The 27706-nt window shown below is 43.2% G+C and overlaps 1 protein-coding gene across 1 annotated transcript; it reads left to right on the forward strand.

The window, feature by feature from the left end:
* The first annotated feature begins 789 nt into the window (after positions 1-789).
* On the forward strand, positions 790-27609 carry ITIH2 (inter-alpha-trypsin inhibitor heavy chain 2). Its single transcript, XM_058022881.1, has 21 exons — positions 790-956; positions 2539-2613; positions 8139-8174; positions 8902-9074; positions 10587-10691; positions 11009-11171; positions 11662-11769; positions 12485-12613; positions 13267-13383; positions 14575-14743; positions 16352-16477; positions 17445-17626; positions 18957-19142; positions 20095-20234; positions 20448-20620; positions 21655-21789; positions 23468-23581; positions 24615-24813; positions 25235-25407; positions 26266-26377; positions 27249-27609. Exons 1-21 carry the CDS (start codon positions 873-875, stop codon positions 27394-27396), a joined length of 2847 nt encoding a protein of 948 aa, XP_057878864.1. The 5' UTR covers positions 790-872; the 3' UTR covers positions 27397-27609.
* Positions 27610-27706: the final 97 nt, after the last annotated feature.

Genomic DNA, 27706 nt, shown 5'->3' on the forward strand with positions numbered 1-27706 from the left:
AACAACATAAGTATCATATAATATCAATCATATCATATCAATCATATATATTTGGCTGCTGTTTTATCCCAGAGTTCAGACAGTAATTCTGTCACTTGCATTGAAGCTGCTCAGGTGTTTCCAACAATCCTTTCCTTGTGGAAGAGTGGGAGGGATACCCCAACAACTTTTCCCAAAAGGCATCTTCCTCCCTTCTTTTCCCCTTTTTCTTTGCTCTCGTTATCTCATCACTTTAAGCGCCCAAATAACCAGGGAGGCAAAAAAACCTGTTCCAAAATCACCCAGGAGCAACGTGCACCTGAAAATACCATCAGATGTTCTCATGTGGCTGATTTTGGAAAGTTGGAGCTATCACACCATCAGCTGTGATGTTTTTCCCCAGCAGAATGGAGAGAAGGGGTTTGTGTGGGTCAGGCTGCAGCCCCAGGGTCTCAGCAGCCCCTGTGTGTTGGCTGGGTGGGAGAGCCCAGCTCTGCTGCCTCCTTCACCCTGAGAGCCAAACTTCACCTCCTCTGCTGTAAACAGGCAGGGCTGGAGCCCTTGCTGAGACCTTTTGAAGTTTTTGGACACTGCAAGCTCTGTGCCTAGCGGGAAATTAGTCAAACATCACAAAAGCAAGGAGGGAGCCTATCCAAGGCAGGGCTGTTATCGGGCGAGGACTCTGTTTGGATAACCCTTGCTCAGGCACCACAGCTCAGGCTTGTGTTGCAAGGCTAATATTTACCCACGGCCTAAACAAAGTCAGCATTTCAGAACTTTGCTCAAAATGCTGCACAAACCTGGGCAGTTTCCTTGAACTTGTCTCAGAGAAGGGAAGAACTTGCGCCTGTACCTGAGTGAGCTGCTCTCAGGAGGAAACAAGAGGGAAGAAAATGAAGAATCTGAGCAGCTTCTTGGTTTTGTTCCTCATTTCTGGAGTCAGGAGCTTTGAGCTGGTGATTGGGGACATCCCAGATGTGAGTATTTGGGGGCAGGGCCCAGCTCTCCCTTCCCTGCTGAACTCTGGATAGAAGCAGCAGTGGGAGCAGAACTGGGTCACTGCTTCACAACTCTCTTCTGCTTTTAGCTGTACTTCTACTTTCACCTGTAAATATTTCTGATAATTGGTCTTAATTTGTCATTTGTAATGTTTTATTTAATATTATTAAATCTTATTATTATTACTATGTAATATTATTAAATGGAGAGTGAGAGCATAAGTCCAAATTTCAGTCCAAGCAGTTTCATATTCTTACTTCAGTGTTGCCTTCTCTGGTGTGGTTTTTAACCTTTAAGCATTTAAGTGGGCTTCTGTACTCATATCTTCAGCATATTTTACACCCTGTTTCCCTGGAACAAGCAGAAACAGGGCACCTAGACACCTTTGTGAATGGAACCTCTGTGAACTTCAGCAAAGCTTTGTATGGAATTGAGTTTTTGTTAACAGGAATTCAAATATAGAGTGAATATCCTAATGACTTTACATTCCTCAGCAGAGGGATGAGAGAATTTATAAAAGAGACCATCAGTTATTAGGATAATACAATGATGAGAAGAAGTATAGTTATAGCTTTGGCTCTGAAACTGAGTCTAAATTTAAACCCCCAGGCTCAGGTGAACTTAGATTTGGTGTCTACACCCATTTCCACGTTGTAGTTTTGAAATATTTCTGTGAAGTCAGCAGGGATGTCGTGAGGCTTTCTTTTCCTTTGCAGGATCAATAAAAATCTTCACTGAGCTGGATATCCTATTTTTCTTTATTTTTATGGTTTTTTTCTTGACTCAATGAGATTTTAAAACTGGGTTTGTAATTCCCAGGAAAAATATTCCAGACCTGTGTTTCTTTCTCATTGTAGATGCCTTATCAATTTAACATCAATATGCTTAAACAATTTAGATTAATTTTGTGCAAACCTTTCTGGCTATGCTATCACATAAGCTGGAAAGGAACTCATGCACTTAAACTTCTTCTATAAATTAAACTCATAACAAAATTTAATTAAGACTGTTGCTGTGGTGTGACCCACACTTGTAAATGAATCAGTGCAGCTTTGCACTTGGAAAAGACCTGATGTTCTTCTGCTGTCATTGGGGGAAATTTAGTTCTCAGGTGTATTGGTGTAAAACCAGAGACAATTTCTACTGGTTTGAGCAGAAATTCTCTGAACTTCTGAGTGAGTGAGATTCCCATCTCACTATTTGAGTGATATCAGTGTCTGAAATGCTGTAATTTCCATGGTTAGACCCATCCTGATGATAATCATCTGCCTCTTGCTCTTTGTGGTCACTTTATGTTAAATATTACTCCTTGTTTCAGAAGGAAAGGCTGTAAAGTGATGGTAAAGGTCGTGATTTTACAGGAGTTTATAGAGCTGGTTGGCCACTGAGGGAAACTGAATGTGTGAGGGTTTTGGTCTGAGATGGTTTGTGCTCCCCATTAGCATCCAGAGGAAGTAAATTCCATTTGGAACTCTCCTGTAAAGTGCTAATCAATAATAAATCAAGTGATAAATCAAACAGTAAGGCAGCAGCAACTCTTTCTTCTTCTGCCTCCTCTAGGAAGTGGAAAACCTGATTGATCTGGAAATGGATGGGTTTCCCTCGAGCCCCAGGGCCAGAAATGGCAGGTACCAGGTACAGTACCAGAAATGGTTCGAAGAGGAGGGAGGCCAGAATGCCTGGGGGCTTTCTCCAGGTGTCTTTTCCCATCTCCAGGGTTGTGAGAGTGAAATCATGTGGGACCAGATGGTTTTTTAGGCATTTATCTGGCACTGAGACTTCCATATCTCTGGCTGGGACAAGAAACTGCTGCTCTCCCTTAAGCACAGCAAGGCTTTGCCCTGTCTCTGTGCTCCTGAGGTGATAAAAAATGGACATACTTGTCTAACTTCATGTCTGGGGGAAACCCCATTGAAACAGGTGAGGTTTTTCCATGAGAAAGTGGAAAAGGACTTCAGGCACTGGCAAGTGCAGGCTGTGAACATTCAGTCCATGCATTCATATTTAACTCTGGTCAAAGAGTGACACTCAGTGATGAGCTGGGGGCATCTGAGACCTGGGAAGAAAATTTGTTTGCAGCACACTGATGGGTTGCAGATTATTTTAGTCTGTTGGCTTGGGAGACAGAAACATTTAGAGCAGTATGGCAAGAGTTTTTCTGTGTTTTACTTGGTAGCAATTAATGATAATACTCATGAAATCAGTTGTTTGAATGTATTAAAATTTTCATTACACTGCATGAAAGAAATGAGGATCAGAGTGGACCTTTCCTCCACCAAGCTCTGGTGCTGCTTTTCTTGAGCTTGTTCAATGTAGTGAAAATGAAAGATCCTCTTGAGTAATGTTGGATTTCCCAGTCTTTGAAATCACACAGAGACAAACCTGATTTTCCTTTATCCTAAGGCTTTGGATGGAACTTATTGATACCTAAAGCCTGCATAGCAGTGGAAGGAAAGGCAGATTTTAGCATGAGTGGGAATCAAGCCTTGTCACACTTGCCAGTCCAGTATTTAAATAGTTGAATCATGATCCAAACAGAAATCCTTCCTAGCTGCACTTCTTCAAGGCATCATTTCTTTCCAGTATGTCTCTATCAGTGCCATATATATTATGTTGCCTCTGTTCCCAAAATTTCTGGGTAGACAGAGGCACAGACATATGCATGCAGTAATTTACAATTGTACCACTGGTTTCATTATACCAGTTACTACTTTTAATCCCATAAATTATCTCCTATCCTTTACCTATCAAATGAATCTTTGCAAACCAATGAAACTAAGATCTCAAATACTCTTGTATTAGTTGAGTCACAATAAAATATAGTAAATTAGATTAAACTGAACTGTGCAAGTCATCTTGAGACAGCAGCAGGCACACAGTCATTTCCTGTTCATCACCAGACAGGAAGGCTGTCTCCCAAATTATTTTTTCAGCACCATGCTTTCCTGCAAAGAGCTCACCAGCCCATTGGCAGTGAGGGAACAGAGCTCCCTGCAGACCCTATTGATTGGCTCTAAACACAGAGGATGGTTTCCTGGAAACAGATAAGGTATTCTGCTATTTTGCCCCTGAGTAATTCCTGAAATGCTGTGCCTCAGGTGGGTCCATGGTCCTCGTGACCACAGCAGCAGAATTTTCCATGGGCTGGAATGCAGCTGACCTTGTGAACATCTATATGGTGGTGCACAGCTCTTATCTCTGTTTGGGAGATAGATAAAGTGTCCAGACCTGTGAGGCACCCTGTGAGCTGGGATGTTCTGCAGCACATTGCCCAGGCCTGGGTCCTGGTCTCTGCCTGTCCAGGGGTGGGTGAGATCTCACCTTTTTCCTTTTCTGCCTGCCTGGTGTCCCCTCCAAGAGAAGCAGCACAGGAAAAATTTATGGAAAGAGATAGGATGGAATGATAGAATCACGGCATGCTTTGGGTTGGAAGGGATTTTAAAGCTCATCTCATTCCAACCTCCCTGCCATGGACAGGAACACCTTCCACACCTCCCACACCTCCCACACCTTCTACTATCCCAGGGTGCTCCAAGCCCCACTGTCGTAGACATCTTTTAGTGAAAATCTTTTCTTAGGTTTTTCTTTTTCTCTTCTGAGAAGCTGAGGCTTCAGAAACAAAATGTAAACAATGGTTATCTGCTGCTGTAGAATGCATCAGGTAGATTTTTGATTGGCCCATCTTAGATGTTTATAATTAATGGCCAATCAAGGCCGAGCTATCTCAGACAGAGTCTGAGAGAGCTGCCTTTTGTTATCATTCTTTTCTATTCTCTTCTTAGCTAGCTTTCTGAGAGGAAACCTTTCTTTCTATTATTTTTACTATAGTTATAATGTAATATAAATATCACAAAATAATAAATCAGCCTTCTGAAATATAGAGTCAAATCCTCGTCTCTTCCCTCATCCAAAGACCCCTGTGACCACTGTCACATCCCACCCAACATGGAACACTTCCAGGGATGGGGCAGCCACAGCTTCTCTGGATATCTCCTTCCAGGACCTCACCACCCTCACACTGAAGAATTTCCCCTAAATCAGCTGGCTGGAGACTCTTCCAGCTGCCAGGGTGTAAATGGAACCAAACAGACAAGGATCCATCTGCAGCACTGTGAAGACAATCTGCCTTAGGTCTGGAATTTCTCTCCTTGCACCTCACAGTGAGGATCCCCTGAAAGGAGTGTGAAGAGGCTGCAATGGATTTGGAGAGTGTTAAAAACTGCTTAGGGAATTACAGGAAAATAGCTGAATTATGAGGGAACAGCACCTCAAAGAACTGGAAGGGCATTCCAGGTAGATCATAGAATCAGAGAAACATGGAGTGGTTTGGGTTGGAAGGGAGCTGAAAGATCATCTAATTCCATTCTCCTCCCATGGGCAGGGACACCTTCCAGTGTCCCAGGTTGCTCCAAGCCCTGTCCAGCCTGGCCTTGGGCACTTGCAGATCACTTCTTCTTTCTGGTTTCTCCTGTGGGGCATCTCCTTTTCAACATTTGCATGCCCCAGTAGAAAAGCAATTTCTGTCAAGTGCAGAACATCTGTGATTGTGCTCTCCTTATTTTACTAAATAGCTGCAATATCCATGCATAGTGATGTGAACAAAGATCACTGTGAAGGGTTGAATATCCATGTCCTGCACAGGTTTCAGGAGAAGATGCATCTCAGTACATGAAGACAGAGCCCAGCATCTGTCCTTCAAACAGTTCCTGAGGCACACATTGTCTTCATTCAGATTAACAATTTGGCATGCATGAGATGTGGCTCAAGATCCTGTTTTTGTGCAGTGATCAGCAGGTCTGGATGTGGTTTAAAAGCCAGGATCAGCCATGAGTCCTCATGCTGGAAATTGTCTCAGGTACCACAGAAGTCCCTGATCTCAATAATCACATCGGCAGATCCTCAGACCTGAAGCAGGATCTTCAAGGCCAGATTGCATGGCGCTTGGAGTAACCTGATTTTGTGGAAACTGTCCCTGGCCATGGCAAGGGAGGTGGAACTAACGGATCTTTAGGGTTCCTTCCAACTCAAACCATTCTGTGATTCTGTGTTTCCATGATTCTGGGGTTCAGGTGCCTGAAGATGAAGGTCCAGCTCTGTGCTCCTGGCCTCCGCAGCCTCTGAGTTCCCAGGGGTATGGCTGGCCCAGGCCACGTCTGATCTCCAACAACATCCCTGGCAGTCACTACATGTGCACTGATGAGCTCCCTCTCCTTCAGATACCCCTTCTTCACCACCAAAAACTATCAGGAGGGAAAGCTGGGCATCCTGAAAGCTTTAACCACCATTCCTAAAGTGGGTCAGGAGCCCTAAGCTGAGAACCAGAAGAGTGCCCCAATAAAACAAAACCCCTGTGTTCTAAGGTCTTGGTCTTCATCTTTCCAAAATTAAATTTGTTTCAGTTAATGTTGGTTTAATCTTAATTTGTATTCAAGCCCATGATGTTCCCTGTGCCAAGGGTATGTGTGGGGCCAAAAATCACTCTTCATGGCCTGGTCCTTTATCAGGTGTGGAAATCCAATTCACTGTTCATGAATTTTGTGGGGTGTGACAGGATCAGTCTGCAGAGGGTCTCTAGAGAGCCATAAACTTCCATATCCTTAAATCCCACTCTGAATGGTTCAGGTAGAGCCTTTAGAGCCAGAAAATGAAAACCTGCATTTGTTATCAGGCAGGGAGAAATCCTCTCCATCTGCCTTTAAAGGGTCTTTAAAATCATGTCTTTAACATGAACTTGCTATGACATCATCATCTCTTATACAGCACAACATTTCTCTAGAACAGAAATTAATTCAAGTGAAAATAATTCAAAATTAATTAATAGCTTCAAGTGAATTTAACAGCTGCAGAGCAATCTTCCAGTGCACCATGGGATTAAATGATGTTTTCATGAGCATCTTCTGTGGTTTTGGGTCCTCTTGACCCTGGAGAGCTGAGCTGGCCTAGGTGTGGTGATAACTCAAAAGCAGATCCCTGCATTAAAAAGTTGCATCTAGGTGAGCCAAGTTCCCTTTCAGGGGATTAATAGAAACATCCATTATGTGGGTGAGATTTTTTGGGAATTAAAGAGAATTATTTGAATGGCCACAAGATGTCAGCATAGACATAGAATTTTCCAAATGGAGCAAATCATAGGGCAGGGGGAAAACCACAACCATTAATGAGCAATTTCTTCTAAGTAATCCATGCATAACAAATTTCCATAGGCACAAGCATGTAAATGTAATATTGATTACACAATGGGTTTTTTAATTTATACATATTGCATATAATACATAAATATTTTCTAATGTAACTGGCTACAAAGTGAGCTAAATAAGTCTGGGGTTTGAAGTTTTTTTCACTTTTCATAGAAAAACAAAGAGAACTTTTCTGTTAAAAACAAGGGTGTCTGAGGATGACTTTCTGCCAGCGTGATTTGCTTTCAGGAAGAATGTTTTTCTAAAAGAGAATGTTTTCTTTAAAAATAAAATAAAAGGCAGAGGAAGAAAGCTGTCCTGTTTATGATAGGTTCTGAGGCACAGCTGGGAAATCACATGCTCCAGCATCCCACGTAGAAATACATGAAATGAGACAAAAGGAATATTCACACTTTGGGAGTTCAAATTAATTCTCATTCATGTCCAGAGAAGGGCAGTGGAGCTGGGAAAGGGTTTGGAGCACAAGTCTGAGGAGGAGCAGCTGATGGAGCTGGGAAAGGGCTCATCCTGGAGCAAAGGAGGCTCAGAGGGGCCCCTGTGGCTCTGCACAGCTCCTGACAGGAGGGGACAGCCAGGGGGGATCGGGCTCTGCTCCCAGGAACGGGGACAGGACAGGAGGGAATGGCCTCAAGTTGTGCCAGGAGAGGTTTAGGTTGGATATTAGGGAGCAGTTCCTCAATGAAAAGGTTGTCAAAAATTGGAACAGGTTTCCCATGGAAGTGTTGGAGTCACTATTGATGGAAGCATTGAAAAAATCATGTAAATGTTTAGTGACCCTGGCAGTGTTGGGTTAATGGTTGGACTTGATCATCGATGTCTTTTCCAAACCGAATAGTTCTGTAATTCCTTGTTTTATGATTCATAATCTTAGAAAACAGTTTTTAGACACTGATCCCTGCCTTGAAACAGCCAGTCAGTGCTTTAGCTTTGCTGAAATGTCCCCTCCATGTTTCTCTTTTCCAGCGGAGCACGTCTGACTGGGGGTATGATGGAGATCTGGTGAGTATTTTTCTTCCTCTATGGTAAATATTACTGAACAAAGTGTTTTTCTGGTTAACCATTTTTTTTGGAAATCAATCCCTCTGTTTGTTCAGTTCCTTGTTTTTACTGCTGGTTGGGTATTAACCTATTTTCTTTAAACAGGGTGCTGTTTGCACAATGCTATTGATGCATCTGCTCTTGGAAGGAAAAGGGTATGATAAAGGTGAAGAAATAAGCATCAAAACAGATTAGAAAAAGACAATGTCTTAATAAAACACTTAAATACTGTTATCCCCCTGCTGTGGTTTAACAATTTACAACACTAAGCCAGTAACCAGTGCTTCAAGTCTCCTCTATTTGGGACTTCTATGGAAAATGTGAGCTCTCTCCTCATCATCATATGATGTTCAGGATTACTGTGTAGCTGACCATGCTGGATTGCAGTCTTAGAGTCATTCCAAGGACTGGTTGCATGGTAAAAAGCAAGGAAAACCTTGCAGTTTAAAAAATACCTTCTTTCAGCTGGAATGTTATAATGAACTATATTCATGTGAATATCCTGCCCCAATTTCCAGGTAAAACATGGAGATGTCCTGAACTTGGGCCCTTACCCCCTCCAGCTGCCATGTTGTAAGGAGCAGCAATTAAAAAGTAGCACTGAGACTACAAAAATGGTTGATATTTTCCTCCAGGGCATTTTTTCCAGTCATGCCCTAAATTTACGGAGCGGTTTTGTCAAATGCAGGTGGAGGATGACGACAAGGTAGGTCTGTACAGCTACAAGGTGCAATCCACCATCACATCCAGGCTGGCCAACACCATGATCCAGGCCAAGATGGTGAACAACGCCAGGAGGCCCCAGCCCATCATGTTTGACGTGCAAGTGCCCAAAGGAGCCTTCATTGACAACTTTACCATGTAAGTAGGGGTCAGGAGGAGTACAAGCCTCTCTGGGTTCCTCAGAGAGAGAGAGGAACACAAGAGTTAATTAAAACCTTTAAAAAAAAAAAGATTTATTAAACCCCATAAATATGAATTAAAAGTATAAGTTTATTTTTTAAGTAAATAGAAATGTAAGTTATAATTTTAAATAAGTAGAAATACATTTTAAGTACCTTTAAAAACTGTGTTAACTAGTAAAGGCCCTAAGGCTAAGTTTAAAGTTCAATAACTTAACTCCAAACATAACAAAAACATAACGGAGCCTTTACTTACATCTCTAAGATAGATAGAACTATATGCATAAATAAATAGAACTATTCACATAAATAAATAAGCTCATCAAGTTAAATTTTAACTAAGAAAACAAATAATATAATTACATAAATAATATTATATACATAGTTTTTAAAGTAAAAAGTAACACGACTTTCACACATTAAAATTAATTTAGATTCGTTTAGAAAGAATATTTTAGAATCGTCCTTTTAGCTAATTAGTTGTTTTATGTATAAAAATCCCCCTGAATTAGAAAAAAGAGCAACAAGAAGAAATAGAGAAGAAAGAAAAAGACAAAAACCATAGTTCCTACTACTACTAAAAACATCAGACTCTATACCAGAGAACAACTATTACCACTACTGCCACTGTTCCTACACAGAACCTTAGAACTCTGTACCAGAAAGTTTTTAATACAGACTTTAATACTTTAACACAGACTTTAATATCCTAAACTCTTCACCTTTGAAACTAATTGTCATAGTGTCATATTCATACAGCAAACAACTTTATAACAATTCATAACTACTCATGTCTCTTTGAAGTCCCAAGGCCCAATTAAAATTAAGGTATCAGCCTCATCTTCTGGAAGCATTCAATGGGCTGGGAATGAAGTATTTGTAAACCAAAAAAGCTGTCCTCATTTTCCAGGTTCAGTGTAAATTTTACAGACTTTCTCAGGAGGTTCATGCATCAGTCTGCCTGTCTGTCCATGTCCTCCTCCCCAGTAATTATTGAGCCATTGGTCAATATCAACAAAAATGGACAAAAGTCTCAAACAGACTAAGCCTTGCCAAATCAAAGGAGAGAGACCCAAATCAGAGCCCTCACTGAGCAGAAACTGGCCTGGTTCAGTTTCCATTCAGAGAGGCAGCAGCCAGGTTGCTGGTCAGATGTCCTGATCCATGTCCCAAACAATCCATGGCATCAGGAGCTGCCTTCCCTGCCCAAAGCATGGGGAAAGTGTGGAGGAGCTGGAGGAGAAGCAGATCCTCCTCCTCAGAGCACAATGGTGCTGGCTGCTTGAAATAAAAATCAGGTAGGGAAAAAGATAGAGCTCCAGTGAAAATCAGAATTCATTACTTTGGGGTTAAGTAAGAACCTTGTTGTTTCATTTCCCACCAGCTTAGATTTCACTGATGTAAACTGAAGAAACAGTCCTCGATTGTAAAGTTGTTTCTTTTGCAAGCTGACTGTGTTTCTCTCTCCTAGGGATATCAATGGTATCACATTTACCAGCCATATTCGGGAAAAATCTGAAGCCAGAAAAATGTATGCTCAAGCAAAAGCCAAAGGCAAAGCTGCTGGAATAGTCAGGTATAAACACTCTGGTATATGGGTCTTGTACTGAATTTACTCACAGGAGAGCTGAGATGGCCCATCCCAGGAGGGGATAGATGAGGGGGAATCCTGCAAAGGAAAATGCTTACTTACAGCAGCTCTGCTATTTAATTGTCATGGATTTTACTGTGTTTCAGCTTTCAGCTTGCTAAAACGCCCCATGCTAGCAGCCACATGCTGCTCCCTGACAGAGGCCACAGTTAGAATCAAAACCCTCAATCTAAACCAAAGCTCAGAGAAGCTTTTCCTTCTCCTTGTATTTCCTCAAAATAACCCCACAGCTGGTTTTTCAGGAGCAATGCCTTGGACATGGAAAACTTCCAAACCGAAGTGAATGTGCCCCCAGGAATGAGGATCCAGTTCCAGCTTCACTACCACGAAATGATCCGAAGGAGGCTGAGCTCCTACGAGCACGTCATCTCTGTGAAGCCAGGACGCCTGGCCAAGCACTTGGAGGTGAGGCAGAGCTGGGGTGTGTGGGAAGAGCCCCACAGGTGTAATTCTTGCTGAGAAAGCACCCACAGTTTTCAGGGAGGTGTTCCTGTCCACGGCAGGGGGCTTGGAACTGGATGAACTTTAGGATCCCTTCCATCCCAAACCATTCTGTGATTCTAAGACAAATCTTGGCTCTGGAGAGATCATCAGCTCTCATAGGACCTCATGAAGTTGGGGTTTTTGTGAAAAGCGCTGTTCCAAATAAACAGCAAGTACTGTTTGTTTTCCTTCAGTCCAGTTTACACAAGAGTATAAAAATGTCAAAGCTTGTTTGGTCCTGACGTGAGCCAGTCACGATTCAGGAGACTCTCAGCTGTGTTTGCAACTGGGGACAGGACACATTTGTTCCTCACTAGACCAGGCTGCTCCAAAACCTGGTCCAACCTGGCCTTGAGCACTTCCAGGGATGGGAAAGCTCTCCAAAATAAATGTCCTCCCTTCCTGCCCTTAGGTGGATGTCCGTATCATTGAGCCTCAGGGACTGCGCTATGTGCACGTTCCTAATTCACTTGGAGATCACTTCAATGGAATCACCACCATCTCCAAGGGAGAGAAAAAGGTAACCAGTCACAGACTGGAAAAAACACAGAATCTTCAGTTTTCATGCTTACTCTGCACAGTCCTGGTGATTTTTTGTACCTGCAAAAATGTGCCAAAATCCGTGTTTAATTCCACAGTAATATGCCAGGCAGTATTGTTTCCTGACATTCAAATTCACCTCCATTTCTAGTTTAGCAAATTATTTCAGAGGTACTATGTGTCTATATTAAGTCTTGTCTTCTCAGGTAATTTCAAGTTATCCAGTTAAAACAGAAAAAAATGCCATAAAGTCTGCATAATCAGTCACATGACTAATGAAAATATTTCCTACTACTCAATTCACAGACAAATGGCAATCCTCTTTGTCTGGGGGGAAAAAGTCAATTAGAAACCTATTAAAAATGTTGATAAAATTGTGGATAGTTTCAACTAGGAAAATGTTAATAAAACCCAGTGTGTTGCTTAATAGAAATGGTTTGCCCAGCTCTAGTTGAAATTCTTGGTGCTGTAGATGGGTCGTGTGATTTGTGTCACATTTGCTACAACTGAATCAACAAATCCAGGCAACCCTCAGTGCTGTTTTTCTTCTGAAGTGACAAAGTCCATTTTCCACAAATAATGAAAGCATGAAATCAGTGAAAATCAGACAATTCATGAAGATGTGGAGCCTCTTTGTGCCAAGCACCCCCTCTCCCACAACACCTCCCTGACTGATGGTCTCTCCTCATCCCAAGGCTCACGTTTCCTTCAAGCCAACAATGGATCAGCAGAGAAAATGCCCCAAGTGCTCGTCCACGGCCGTGGATGGAAATTTTGTGGTGCAGTACGATGTGAACAGAGAGACCACGGGGGGAGAGCTGGAAGTAAGTGTGGCTGCTCAGAGAGCTGTGAATAAAGGAATTGCTGTCCTTCGCAAACTGTGCTAAACTTCATCCTTCAGGGAAATAAGCATGAGGACAAGCTCTGTATCCAATTGAAAGAACAGAGGGATTTTATGTGGGCAGAATGGATTTATTTAATTTATGACTAAGACATGGGCTTACATACAGCAGGAGAAGATTCCTGTCATGTCCAAAAGCCAGTGTCTTTATACCTGGCAGCACTCTGGTGATTTAATGTAGAATCAGAGGATGGAGTCATTGGATGTTGTACCAATACATCACAAGGAGACGACCAGAACATCACTATTTTTATGTTAACATGAAGCTGAGTTATGAGGTTGAATTATTACAGGCAGAACAGTCTTTTTCAAAGCTTTTTTCATTCCTCCCTGTGCTAGGGTATAGAAGTTGTTTGAGAACCAGGCTCTGCCTTTATTGAGTAAAAATTGTGTAAGGCTGCAGAGACGTGCAGAGATGAAAGTTAGAACTGGCCAATAAAGAAGAAAAAGAGACAAAAGGGAAAAATAATTAACTCAGTGAGAAAATAAGAATTTTATGCTCTGTCACTGTCTTGAGTTTTCTGAAATCTTTGCTATAGCTCATTTCTATAGTGATTTTTTTATTTTATTTTACAGATTTTTAATGGCTATTTTATTCACTTCTTTGCTCCGGAAAATCTTGATCCACTGCCCAAAAACATTTTATTTGTTATAGATGTCAGTGGCTCCATGTGGGGACTAAAAATGAAACAGGTAAGTGTTTGACCTCTGCTGCAAAATGAACGTCCTGCCAACTTTCCCCATGTGCTTTACCATGCACTTCTGTACCACACTGGCATGTAAAATTAGCTGTTTAATTTGGAGACTATTTGGAACCAGGGACTCCATGATTTTACCCCATTATTTATAATGCTTTTTCCATGTTTTAAGGAAGAGGTGGTGCCAGATTTTAACTCTAAATTTAAATTTTAAAGGACGGATCACGAGATATTTTGCAAAGGCTCTGACCCCCTTTTTCTCTAATGCTCCATACTGAATCCTGGGAAAGTCTCAATGGGGATACTCCATCCCTGCTTTCCAAACATGGATGAATTGTTGACAGCCCTCTGAAGACCACTAAGGATTGTTTAGACAACATAACCCATAAAGGGGAAAAAATGTTAAAATAAGATATTTTAGTCTGCAAGAGAAAATGCTTCAAGAAAGATAATCAGCCTCCAAATATGCAAACAATTTTTCTGAAGGGGAAACTCATCAACTGACTTTCATGCCCAGACAGGGTAGAATAAGATGGAATCAGATGGATTTGCAGCAGGAGAAGTTTATCTCAGATATTAGGGAAAACCCTGTAGGTCTGAGTGAGGAGTTTGGGAAATTGTATATCGTGTGTCACTGAAGGGTTTTAAGGACTGAATGGACAAACATCAGCTGGGGATCATCCAGGTGTATTTGAATTTCCTTCAGAGCACAACAGTAAGGCTTGGCAGATTGCTTCCTTGGGGAAATCAGTGCTGCAAGACTGGGATACAGGTTAATTGTCACTTGTTTAAATCACACATCTTCAAAGAGATGTTAGCCAGCCTGAAACGACTGCCTTGCAGACAGAGCTAAGTCTCCTGAGCTGAGCCCAGCAGTTGCTCTCTCCTGAACCCCAAATGTTTCTTCCTTTCACTTCACCTTGTGTTAGCAGGAGTTAAGAAAGTTGAGACATGAATTTATCCTTCCTAATTGCAATTATTCTGCGTTTCTTTGGTGAAAATTTCGACATTATGCAAGAAGTGCAAAAAAGAATTTAAAAGAGAGATTTGGATAGCAGATTCTAACTCGGATTTCAGTGCTCATGTGCTCATTGCTCACAGGCTTATATTTTCCTGCGGTCACAAGTTAAGAAGAGGCATTTATAAGCATGAAGCATAAACCTGTCTTCTCTTAAACTTCTCCCAGACCATCGAGGCCATGAAGGCAATCCTGAGTGAGCTCCGTGCTGCTGACCAGTTCTCCCTGATCGACTTCAACCACAACGTCCGCTGCTGGAGGGACAATCTGGTCTCAGCCACCCCAGCACAGGTGGAAGATGCCAAGAAGTACATCCAGGCAATCCATCCCAACGGGGGTATGAGGTTTTGATTGCAGGGTGCTCACAGAAGTTGCATCTCACAGGAATGGGTGGCTCAGACAGCCTTCAGGCGGTCAGAGTATTCCTAAAAAAAGTGTCTGATTCCTAAAAGAGAAAAAGCATGCTTAAAAGAAGAGCAGAAGAATTGCAATTTATTGTATTAGGGGATAGGATGGCATTTCCTTCTGTGGCAGATAGAACACAGACCACAGAACAGCTGCCTTAATCTCTCTTACCTCCCACCTCAGAGATCCCAAACACCACTGAAAGATGAAGTCCATCTCATAGGCCTGGATGAACAGGCAGATGAAATATTCCCTAAGCAGGGAACCACAACCATTTTTCCCGGGCTGGCAGCCAGCTGAACACGAGCCAGCAGTGTGCCCAGTGGCCAGGAAAGCCAATGTTGCCCTGGCAGGGATCAGCACTTGTGTGGCCAGCAGGACCAGCCGGTGACCCTCCCTGTGCTGGGCATGGTGAGCCCACACCTGTCCCAAGCTCAGTTTTGGGCCCCTCTCAGCAGGAAGGACATTGAGGGGCTGGAGCATGTCAGAGAAGGAAACAAAGCTGGGGAAAGGGCTGGACCACAAATCCTACAAGAAACAGCTGCAGGAATTTAGGGACGTGGTTTAGTGGTGGACTGGGGTTAATGGTTGGGCTCTATCTGAGAGGTAATTTCCAACCTTAAAGATTCAATGAGCTACTAAATGCCATGTGTGCAAACTGTTTATCCTCTTTGTGCCTTCATTCCCTGTCTGATAAACAAGGACAGGTGCCTTTTTCAGCTGTGCAGGTCTTTGGAATGAGTTTACGATGATTTTAATCTGCCACTCTCTGAAGTGCAGTTCTGGATTTGTTATTCAGTTATTTGTGCATCAGTAGTGTAGAGAGACTCTCCCTAAAACCAGAGCCTTCTGGTGCTGTGGCAGCTTCATCTCCAGAAGTTTTCACTACAATGAACATGAAGTTATGGACTTGTCCAAAATCATCAGTGTGTTGGAAATAGGAAACCAAACTCTTTATATGAGTGACTGTTACCCCAAAAGAATTGACAGATAAGCTTAGAGATCAGCTCCCATCCAGCAAAGCCACCTTAAATGCAGCATTTTATTATCTTGTCTCTGGAGCTGCTGACTTATTTCTTTCTTGACAAAAAAATTTGCCTATTTTCTGACTCCTCAGCCTTCAGATTTCTGTTCCTCTCATCCTGATTTCTTACTCTGCTCCTTCTGTGTCACAAATCGAACCTTAGATAAGCTCAGCAAACATACAGCTCTTCTTGTCCAAGGAATGGGCTGATGGCCAGAACAGGAAGTTTTTCCATGCTCTCATTCAATCACCTCCCTGCAAACCCAGTAATTCTTCCCACACCAAGGAGTTCCCAACGCCACAAATTCCACACTGGAATTAGTGAGGGGGAGTGGAGGATCCTCATGAAGGTGACAGCCTGGGATGAAAAAGGGAACCAGAGTGCAGAAAGGTGTACCTAAACATCAGAAAGGAGGGTTTTTTAACTTAACTAACTCTTAACTCCACTAGAATGTTAGAACTGATCTGGATTCGACGAGAATAAAAAACTTGTTTTCTTCATTGTGTCTTTGACAGGCACAAATATCAATGAAGCTCTTCTCCGAGCCACTTTCATCCTGAACGAAGCCAAAAGTTTAGGCATGCTGGACCCAAACTCAGTTTCCATGATTGTACTGGTGTCTGATGGAGACCCAACAGTAGGTAAGGGTCCTGCTTTGGGTGAGAAGAAAGGCTGGTGGGGTAAGCCTGAGAAAAGCAACAAGTAGACAATTTGGCAGTAAGTTTAAAAAATTTCATTCATCTTTCTTCCAATGCCTTCTGCTGCCCTTTTGCCAAGTGCTAGAAGTGCCATGGGGCTTTGCACAGAAGGTTTCAAAAGATGAGCAGCTTGTTATGCAGGTTGATTTTTTTGCAATTTACAGAAGTGCACAAGTCCTGTAGGACAGGTGATCAAAACAACCTCAGAGAAATTGGGGTTTTGAGCAACCTGGACTAGTGGAAAGTGTCCCTGCCTATAGCAGGGGGGTTGGAACTGGATGAGCTTTGAAGTTCTTTTCAACACAAACCATTCTATGATCCTGCCATTGTACAACAATTTCCACTTCCTATGAGCTTAGCCCACACAGATCTATGCAGTCACAAGCATAACATCAAAAGCAGGAAAAGAGAGAAGAAAGCAAATTAATTTGGATTGGATTTGGTACAGGTCAAAGCAATTGCTGACTTGAAGATGTCAGGTCCAAAAATCCTGCCATTTAAAATAAGTCTAAATGTTCTAAACATCTTAAGTATGAGAAACAGAATAAAGTCTTCATGGGGATGGCTCAATTTGCAGAGATCTTGAATCACTAATTTTGGGAGAACTCCAGATGTTCTAAAATTTCAAATCCCTCTAGGACTGAAAGAGACTAAGAGCCCTGGGTGTACAATGAAAAAACCATCATATTTTTAAAAAGTGTCAAAAAGGATTGTCTTCAGTGCAAACACTTTGTTAATCTCTATCCAGGAGAAGCTCAAATGTTGCTGTAGGCAATGGAAATCTGGCACTGAGCTTGGATTTCCCTGATATCCAGAGAGAACCAGAGACACAGGGAGAGCAGGAACGCGCTCATCTTCATGGAGACTTTGCTGTTGCTCAAGTGAATGTCACCCTTTCTGTGTCTCCAAGGTGAGCTGAAGCTGACAACCATCCAGAAGAATGTGAAGCAGAGCATCAAGGATGAGTTCTCTCTCTTCTGCCTCGGGATTGGGTTTGATGTGGATTACGATTTCCTGCAGAGGATCGCAACCGACAACCGCGGCATGGCCCACAGGATTTTTGGAAATCAGGAGACTTCTCTCCAAATGAAGGTGGGTTTCTGCCTCATTGCCTCTGAAACTCTCCTGTTCTGTTCACAGCTGTAGCTCCACTAGCAAGAAGTTCTCAAAACCCATCATTTTTTCTGGAGAGTCCTGCAAGGTATCAATCATATTTCAGCTCAAGTGGTCCTAGATACAGTTTTAGTAATATCTATAACACATACTTTACTTCCCTGTGTGGGATTAATATTCTATAAAACAGCCTTGACTATAAAAAAAATACTTTCTGAATTAAAATTAAGGCCTGGATGTTACTTTAGGCCATTTCATCCCTAACAAAAACCCTACATATAAATGCTCAATGATAATCCAGACTTAGCCAGTGCAAGAAAAAGTCAGCTCTACCTCTGGCTCCAAATCAGTGAATAGGAATTGCTACTGATCAACCTCTGACACCCTTATACTGTTACTGTTCCCTGATTTCACCATCTATACAAAAATTAGGTGGAAGAGTAGCTGTGTGTTTTATGCAATAGCCCAAAGCTGACCATCTTGAGGAGGGATTCAGGTCCACACACATCTGTGCTCAAGACTTTTAGGTCTGAGAACAACTTAACCCATGGACTTCTGACCATCCTTTGACTTTCACAAGACTTGGACCAGATATTCTTGCTGTACCCCCTTAAAAGTGTGCCAAGTATGAAGAAGTCTGCATTCAATGAGATGAGGAAATTTGTGGCATTTGCTGGGTCCCCAGGATGAAGGAGGAAATGATGAATCTGACTCTGTGTTCTTAGAAGGCTAATTTATTATTTTATGTAATTATATTACATTATATTATATTACATATTATATTATATTATATTATATTATATTATATTATATTATATTATATTATATTATATTATATTATATTATATTATATTATATTATATTATATTATATTATATTATATTATATTATGCTATACTAAAACTATACTAAAGAATAGAGAAAGGATACAGGCAGAAGACAGAAGTCCACAAAGAATGAGAGTCAAAACTCATGACTTTCTCTTCCAGAGTCCTGACATAGCCTGATCATGATTGGTCATTAAGTAAAAACAATTCACATGTTGGATAAACAATCTCCAACCACGTTCCAAAGCAGCAAAACACAGGAGAAGCAAATGAGATAATATTGTTTTCCTTTTTCTCTGAGGCTTCTCAGCTTCCCAGGAGGAGAATCCTGGGCAAAGAGGATTTTTCAGAAAATATGATGGTGACAGAAATTCCCTCTTGCTCATTAGGGCTCCAGGTTTTGTCACCTGCTGTCCTTTCAGTAAGAGTGGCCTTGCAAGAGAATCACTTCAAACTCACTTCTCTGCCTCCTTCCCCCTCAGAATTTCTACAACCAGGTCTCCACCCCGCTCCTGAGGAAGATTCAGTTCAACTACCCCCAGGAGTCAGTGTCAGACGTCACCCAGAGCAGCTTCCACAACTACTTTGGTGGCTCAGAGATCGTGGTGGCCGGGAAGGTGGACACAGAGAACCTGCAGCACCTGGAGAGCATCGTCACCGCGACTGCAGTGAGTGAAGGTGTCCCTGGGACACCTGCCCAGGGCGTTTGGGCTGCTCCATTCCCTCCTGTGGGCAGTGTCTCTGCTGAAGGTTAATGCCCAGTCGAGGGTTTTGTCCTCTTGGCCTCTGGATGGGGAGTTTTTTCCGACAGTGTTTCACAATAGCTTCGAGCACAGCCACTTCCTGCAGCCTGCAGCTTGCCAGAGGAACTTGTTGCTGATAAATGTACCAAAAAGATTAAATCCAGACAAAAGTATGGATTTTCCTTCATGCTTTGTGGAGATGCAGGAGTGATCCCCTAAAATAACTCCTTTCATGACTGAACTTTCCACCATCAGGGAGTTCAAGGTGGTGGATCTACAGCATATCAAGTCCTAGCACTGCCCTTTGATGTGTGTATATTATGTGTGATGAGCCTTTCCCTATGCTTTCAGATCTGCTTTTCCAGGTGGAGTGGGGTGGGATGGGAATATTACATTGAGACCCTTCTTTCTGAGGAGGAACAGAATTATCTGCACTCTTACAGAGCTTAGGAGTTATCATTTGTCAGCTGTTGGAAAAAACTCAAACATATTCAGTAATTTTCCTGCCAAAGCACAGTGCAGTCCAAGGGCCTGTGTGAGAAAGTAGAGTGTGGTTAGTGTTCTTCAATGGAACTGGATGTGAAAAAGCCTGAGGAGAGGATTACAGAGCTCTGTCAAGAGCCTCTTTCGGCATGAGGTAGCACCTCTTGGGCTCCTTGAACTACTTTAATCCACTACCACAGAAGTGCCTTTAGCAGAAGGATCTCCTGCTACACCTTCCCTCTCCATTGCAGTCAGGCCAACAGTGCTGGGACTTTCTGATCTGGAACTGACCACAGGCAGGGCCAGAGTGGGTCCTTAACCCCAACCAAGAGGGGAATTCCAGGCAACCCATTCTCCTGGCTCCCGTCCTTTATCTTTTTCTCTCTTTGCACAGGCAAACGCAGAGCTCGTCTTGGAAACCCTGAGAGATGTTGAAGAGCTGGATGGATTCATGAAGAAGGACAAATATGCAGATCCTGACTTCACCAGGAAGCTGTGGGCCTATCTGACTGTCAACCAGATGATGGCAGAGAGGTGAGGAGCAATGTGCTCGAACAGGCCTGGATGTGGGGCTGAGGGAATGAAATGGTGGAGATTCACCTTATGGAGCCTGAGTGAGAGCCATGGAACAGCTCAGGATTAATCCCCTCAGCCTTTCCTCTTGGCTCTGTGACCCTTCCATGCCACTGCCATGGCAGCTGCCCTGTAGACCTGCTGACCAGGAGTTCTGCTTCTGTTTCCTCCCAGAAACGCAGCCCCCACCGCAGCTTTGAAGAGGAACATCACCAAATCCATCCTGCAGATGTCTCTGGACCATCACATCGTCACCCCCTTCACGGCCATGCTAATAGAGAATGCTGAGAAGGATGAGATAATGCTGGCAGACCAGCCCAAAGACCCCAGGAAGGGCTGCTGCCCAGGTCAGTGTCTCACTCTGACCATTACTGTCTCTCATGTTGTGTGAAACAGCCTCTGGTCTGAATTAGGGACACAAGGATGAAGATGCTAGCAGAGATGTAACCTGTGCAATCCCCCAGCTCTGTGGGGGGATAGAATGTAAGAAAATAAAGACAGTGCAGAAGGTAATGTCACTCCTGAGGAGTTGCAGCTGTAGAATCACCAAAGATTGGGAACAGGCCTGCCCTTAACAGGCCACAACGGTGTCCAATAAGGATAAGTGCTATAAAAGACTGGGTTAGCTGGGTGAGGAGTGACTTGGAGTTTGTTGGCTGTGCCGTGAGGAGATGCCCATCAGAAATCATTGAGACAGTATGGGAGCTTTGCAATAATATGATAACTCCTCTTTCCTCTTACTCCTCTTCACAGCAGGGTCAGCAGATGTGAATGTCAGCCCAGCACATCAAACAAACCAAGTTTCATGGATTGTTTAAGATCATGTTGCTTTATGAACTGAATGGGAGAGAGACAGGACTAGTTACTTTGCCCTGTCTCCATCATGGAAGGAAGAACATGGTCACAGATATTAAATTATTGCACTTCTCTGAAACCTTTATTCACATGGGTCATCCCAGAGCATGCAGGAAGAGTCCTGTCTTTTTTCAGGCACCTCAAATTCAGGACCCAAGTCAGATTTTACCATGTGCCAAGTTTTTAAAAGTCAGCTTTTTTTATTGGCGAAACACTTCAAGCCTTACATTGGAGGCTTTGCTAAAGTGGGAGCTGCTCTCATGAATGAGAGATAAAAAGCCAGACTCCATTTTTTCACTGCTAACTTATGGTGAGCTATCTACTCTCTTAAGTCATATTTCATTGGTGAAGACACTGGAGCAAATCCAACTTTACGACATTACACAAATTCGTTGTAAATTGTGTTGCACCTGCTTTATATTGGTATAACAACATCAAGCTTTGATCTACTGCAGATGTTCTAAAAACTTACACTGTTAAATATGTCAGCAGTAACAGAACCCTAATTGTGACTGTTTTCTAACAGGAACCCTGGGATTAACTCCAAATGCACCCAATAACAACAAAGGGATCCCAGCCTGGGCCAATGTCACAGCTGTGCCAGTCAGCTTCATGCCTGAGCAAAGGGGCTCACCTACGTCCTCTCTGACAATCAACAGAGGTAAAACCACAGCATTTCTCTACCAGGAGCACCAGACACATCAACACTCATCCCCTAATCACTCACCACTATCCCTGAAGTGTTTCAGGCTGGGCTGGATGGGATTTGAGCAGCCTGGTCTAATGGAAGGTGTCCCTGTCCCTGGCAGGGGGCTTGGAACAAGATACTCTTTAAGGTCCCTTCCAACCCAAGCTTTTTCTTTATAAATCATGGAGTAATTTTTGTTTAGAATAGATGAACCTATAAAAATATGCTGTAAGCTGCAAGGATGAAACTATTTTGGATGCTAATAGGATCTAAAGTGACCTCATAAGCTCCTCATGTGTGCTTCCCAGAGGCTGGGGCTGTTTGCTGAGCTTAGCTTCAGCTTCTCTGCAGTAGCAAAGTTGCCTCCATTGTAAATGACAGATGAAAGCTATTGTGGAGTTACTGCTGTTGTAAATGGCAGATAAATGTTCTGTGGCAGATAAAAATCTCTGAGTGCACTGGTGACTGATGGCTCCTGTTAACTCTTGGGCCTTTGCCCCAGTTTAGTGGCAGTTTATTTGAGCAAGCCAGCTGTGAGAACCACTGCCCATAAACACGGTGTTGCTACAATAACTCTCTGTGAGATGTGTGTATTTATGTAGTGATTTCACAAAGAGCTCTCAAACTCCTTCTCAGCACAGGGAAATGCCAGACACCACCAACCCAGCAGGAGCTGGGGTATATGAATTTCTGAGGGGCCCAATCCTATCAGGTTGTGTGAAAAATGAATGTATTTTATGGTTGGCTTTTCGCAAATATTCAAATGAATATTATATGTGTTGTGTTAGAAAGTAATGCTGTATTAAATCTCTTAAGTAGTCTGTTAAATATAATTTTAGGTTATAAAAAATGTTAAAATAGAAACTGTGCTATGTAGGATATTTTTTTTAAAGAAAGGACTCGCAGTGAGACAGCAGCCACAGGACACATGAATCTTTCAGAGAAAAAAAATTTATTGCCCCATTATCAGGAGAAATTAACTTCTTACTGCCTCAAAGGCTCTGTTGGGATTCAGAGGAAGAAGTTGACACTGACCAGACAGAATCCTGTGTTTGAATGGAATTTATGCATCATGTATGAAGTGTGTGAATATGCAACAGGTTATTGCTCTTAAGGGTTAATCCTCTGTTAATGTGGGTCCTTTTTTGGGCTTGTTTTGCCAGAAAAGGTACCCGGACATCTGTAACTTTCTGTCTCTATTGTCTCATATTATCCTAATCCAAATTGTCCAAATTATTATTACTCTAATTGTATTACTATTTTTATAACCATTTTATTACTATTAAACTTTTAAAATTTTAAAAACAAGTGATTTTTTACAGGTTGTTAAATATACTGTGAGAACCTGTCCTGGATTGTATTCCTCAGTGGGATTAGTAGGCAGGATGTGTTTTAACCTGGCATCACTGCATTTGACAGCTCTCAAACCAGGAATGTCGCTTCCTTCCCTTAAACCAGGGAATTGTATGAGGGGGAAATGTCTGAGAGCCTTTTGTGAGGAGCATCTGAGAACTTAGGGTGGAAAGAGACCTCATTTTACTATGAGGAACCCCAAAAAGTGCTTCAAAATCCTTTTGAAAAGCTTTTGTGTCTCTCCCCTCCAGTGCAGGTGCTGACCTGCTTCTCACAATTGTTTGTTTGTGTGTTTCAGTGGACAATGACCCACATTTCACCATACACCTGCCCAAGAGCCAAAAGAACATCTGCTTCAACATCAACTCGGAGCCTGGGAAGATCCTAAACTTGGTTTCTGACCCTGGCACTGGTAAGGGAGTAAAATGTGGCTTATTTTACAGCACAACCTTTTTCTTTTGGTTCTGAAAGGCGTTTGGAAGCACCAGGGGAATTGCCTACAGGGGAGACTGTGTGCTGGCAGGAGTGTGAGCAGAAAGCTGAGGAAAATGGTTGTTTCCCTCCACATCTGGACTATCGTGTCCAGTTTGGATCTTGCCAGTACAAGAGAGACGTTGAAAAACTGGGTTGAATTCAGTGGTGGCCATCAAGATGAATTTGGGGCTGGAGCAGAGGACAGAGAGGCTGAGGCAGCTGGGTTTGGTCAAGCTTAAGAAAAGAAGTGGTGGATCCATGGTTGGTGCTCTTAACCGTGTGATCAGCAGGTGAAGTGAAACCTTGCACGTCTCCAAGGTGCACAGCTAAGGGACAAGAGGCTGCAGAAACAAGGTGAAACTCAGAGTAGAAGTGAGCTACTGGGGAAAACCCTTTCACTGTGAGGATGGCCAAACACAGGGAAAGGAGTCAAGATCATGGAATAACAGGACAGTTGGAGTTGGCAAAGACCATAAAGATGATCAAGTCCAAGTTTTAACCCAGCACTGCCAACCCCACCAGGAAAATATGTCCCCCAAGCGTCACATCCACAGGATTTTTGAACATTTTCAGGGATGGTGACCACCATTTCCCTGGGCAGCCTGTTCCAATGACCAGCCTTTTAGTGAAGAAACTTTCCCTAACATCCAATCTAAACCTCCTATGGCACAACCTGAGGCCACTTCCTCTTGTCCTATGCATCCCTTATACTACACCTGAAGGGGTTTTGCTCCCATCCCAGCAAGATCTAACAGCAATTCCCACCAGATTATTGTGCTAAGGGGTGAACAGTAGCATCAGGAGGCAATTTAATAAATTATCTCTTCTCTTGGCTGGAAAAACGAGAAAAACAGGGTCAGAGGGATTCCTGTTTCTGTTGATCTCATGGTGCTCCCTGTTGAGATCAGAACTCCAAATCTCCAGGCAGTGCTCCAAGACTGAGGCAATGTTTCCTTCTCTGCTCTTCACAGGAGTTGTGGTCAATGGGCAGCTCGTCGGGGCCAAGAAAGCAGAGAATAATAAACTCAACACATACTTTGGCAAGATTGGGTTTTATTTCCAAAAGAAAGGCCTGAAAGTGGAGATAAGCACGGAAAAGATCACGCTGAAGGATGGCTCATATGCCATCACACTGAGCTGGGCTGACACGGCGCACGTCATCCGCAAACAGTGAGTCGAGCATTTTTCACCTGCTCCCACCTAATTCTGTTTGAGATATGCTCAGGGTTCCTGCCATGCCTTGACTCGCATCATCCAGGAGAGTTTACCCTGCAGGTTAACAGCTCTCAGCCATGCTGGACACCCTAGAGCACTGTTTAGGCAACAGCACCACATCCAAAATCTGTATTCACTGCAGAAAGAGCTTAAATTTGTAGGGGAAATTAGGTTGCCCCAACATGGGGGTGAAGTGTCTGTTTATTAGGCACTGTCCTGCCAGAACTCTGGGTACCACTCCCAAAGCTCAGGGCTTTTAATGGATCCTCATATCTGCCATCCCTGTGGGATTGTTCTGGATGGGTGAATCTCAAGGGTTGGGAGCTGATGTGTGGGCAGATGAACTGACCCTGCCCCTTTGGTCCCTCTCTTCCAGACTCCTCATATCTGTGAAGAGAGAAAGCAACGTTACCATCACTGTGGGGAAGGAGATGTCCTTCATGGTTTTGCTGCACCGTGTGTGGAAGAAACACCCCGTGAATGTTGATTTCCTGGGGATCTACATTCCCCCAGAAAACCAGTTCTCTCCTGCAGCCCACGGGCTGATAGGTAAGGGCTGGGGGCCAGGCAGTGGGAATGGTGGAGCACTAGGAAGGGGTTTTGCTAGATCTTGGAGGGAATTTTACAGAGTCACAGGCATAAAATATCCTGAGTTGGAAGGGACCCACAAGGAGTCCAGCTCCCAAGAATCCCATCCTCTACCTGACAGCATTTTCCAAATGCTCCTTAACTCTCATTTAGTGCAGTGATCACTTCCTGGGGAGCCTCTTCCACCCCCTGAGTGAAGAACCTTTTCCCAATATCCAGCCTAAACATCTCCTGGCACACCTTCATGCTGTCAATTTGTTGGTGACTGTGTCCTGATGGAAAAGCTGTGGAGATCATTCAAAAAGAGAATAGGGCAATTCCTGTAGTGTCCTGGAAGGCCCAAGGACATAGTGGAACATCAGGGACCAGGAGATTATTCCTTATTCCAGCTGGGGAGGGTGTTTTCAAAACAAACCTGACTAGATTTGGTGTCACTGAGACAGGACCTTCCCTGCCTGGCTAAACTGCTGCATGTTGAAAATAAAAAGACCGAAACAAACTCCTCAAAACTTTCTGAGGAGATTTCTGTGCAAACATCTGTAATCAGCTCTTCCCTAAATGACAGCCTTTTCTGGAAGTGGTATAAAACAAAGCCTCAGTTTACAAGACAAATCTACCTTCTGAGTCCTGGACCCATGCAGAACTCCTTTTGAGGAGCAGAGATTGTTTTCCTGATTATCTAGAGACAGTACCCCATGGTCCATGCAGGATTGCTTTGCCTGCTGGAGCTGGTTTGATGTTCCAAAAGTGCCTGGCAGCAGCTGACATGGAGCTTCAAAGGTCGGGGCACACAAACAGCTTTAAACTCTCCCTGACCAGGTCAGTTTGTGTCTGAACCAGAAGTGTCAATCCACCACCAAACACCTGGGCAAGCTCCAGAGAAACCACAAGCCATCATGGAAGTGAAGGGCAACAAGCTCACTGTTACCAGGTAGGATTCATGTGCTTTATTGCTCTCTTTCTAAATCAGTTCTGTCCTTGGAGCTGCCCAGCCTGGAACCCTCCAGAATAGGCCCACGAGCTCACAGAACTGTAAAATTAATTGCATTTTGTGGTTATTTTCACTTCCTGCTGGTGGAAGACACCTCTCCCCACAGTAGCAATATTGAGCAGTCACAGAATTTCTGCTGGTCAGAGTGACCCCAAGATGTGTTAGAAAGTCTCTTTTACCCAGCCCAGCAGTCAAAGAAAGAGTCAGGATTCTTCTATTCTCATTCTCAAGGTTTTTATTATTTCTTATCTATAATATTCCTTCTCTGGCCTGCCGAGGTCTGCTCAGCAGGACAGACAGAGGCACTCTGGCCACCCTCGGGGTGGTGTTATCTTTTTATACTAAAAACTATGTGTATGTTATTTACAATAATTTCCCAATACCTATCACCTATGTAGAGACAGTCTGTCTCTACTCTAAACCAATCCAAAAGTGCCAACATCACAGCAGAAGATGGAGGCCAAGAAGAAGAAGGAGAAAGACTGGACATGCCCAGATTCCTCCATCTTGCCTCCTGGACCCCCATTTTAAAAACCCCAAAATTCTACATTTTCACCTGGTGATAAAGTCACTATCATTCTACTTAAACTTTTGTGGCTTGCTGATCCTCATATAAGGTTGGTAATTTTTTCCATGGGTCAAGACCAAAGTCACAGGTGCCTTGGGCTCTGTGCCAGGGTCTCTGAGCCCCCTTGCCAGGGTCTCGAGCCATCCAGGACAGCCAGAGGGATGTGCTGGGTTCTGACAGAGCAGGATCTCTCCGTGTCTCTTTGCCATGTTTGACCCTCCTTTGGGTGTCCTGTCCCTGCAGGGGTGTGCAGAAGGACTACAGGACAGACCGTGTGCTGGGGACTGACGTGCTGTGCTGGTTTGTGCACAACAGTGGCAAAGGCTTCATAGATGGCCACTACAGGGATTACCTGGTCCCCCACCTCTACAGCTTCATGAAGAAACCCTGAATGCTCCAGTTTAGTACAAAACGTTCCCATCTGCTCCTTCATGCCCAAACAACTCCTCCGAGCAGCAGCTGTCACACCAGGGTGACTGGAGGTGACCCCACCACTGTTTGTTTTGTTTTATTGAGGTTTCAAAGACATGTAAACTCCCTTTTCTGCTGAGAAATTCAATCTGTAATAAAGGGTTGGAGGAGGTGTCTTCCTCTTGCTGTGTCTGATTTAATGGGCTGTCAACTCCATTAAAAATTTCTACTGTTTTCTAATCTCCATTTCATAGTAGAGGTGTAACAGTGTTGTGGCTCCTGCAGTGTGG

Source organism: Melospiza georgiana, chromosome 4 (assembly GCF_028018845.1).
Source record: "Melospiza georgiana isolate bMelGeo1 chromosome 4, bMelGeo1.pri, whole genome shotgun sequence".
In the NCBI taxonomy this organism is placed as follows: domain Eukaryota; kingdom Metazoa; phylum Chordata; class Aves; order Passeriformes; family Passerellidae; genus Melospiza; species Melospiza georgiana.

Bases quoted from the DNA above. Each gene is read 5' to 3' on its own strand.
- ITIH2 (XM_058022881.1), top strand. From the start codon at position 873: ATGAAGAATCTGAGCAGCTTCTTGGTTTTGTTCCTCATTTCTGGAGTC. The intron at 957-2,538 runs GTGAGTATTTGG...TGCCTCCTCTAG, and splicing joins TGATTGGGGACATCCCAGAT to GAAGTGGAAAACCTGATTGA. The intron at 19,143-20,094 runs GTGAGTGAAGGT...CTCTTTGCACAG, and splicing joins GCATCGTCACCGCGACTGCA to GCAAACGCAGAGCTCGTCTT.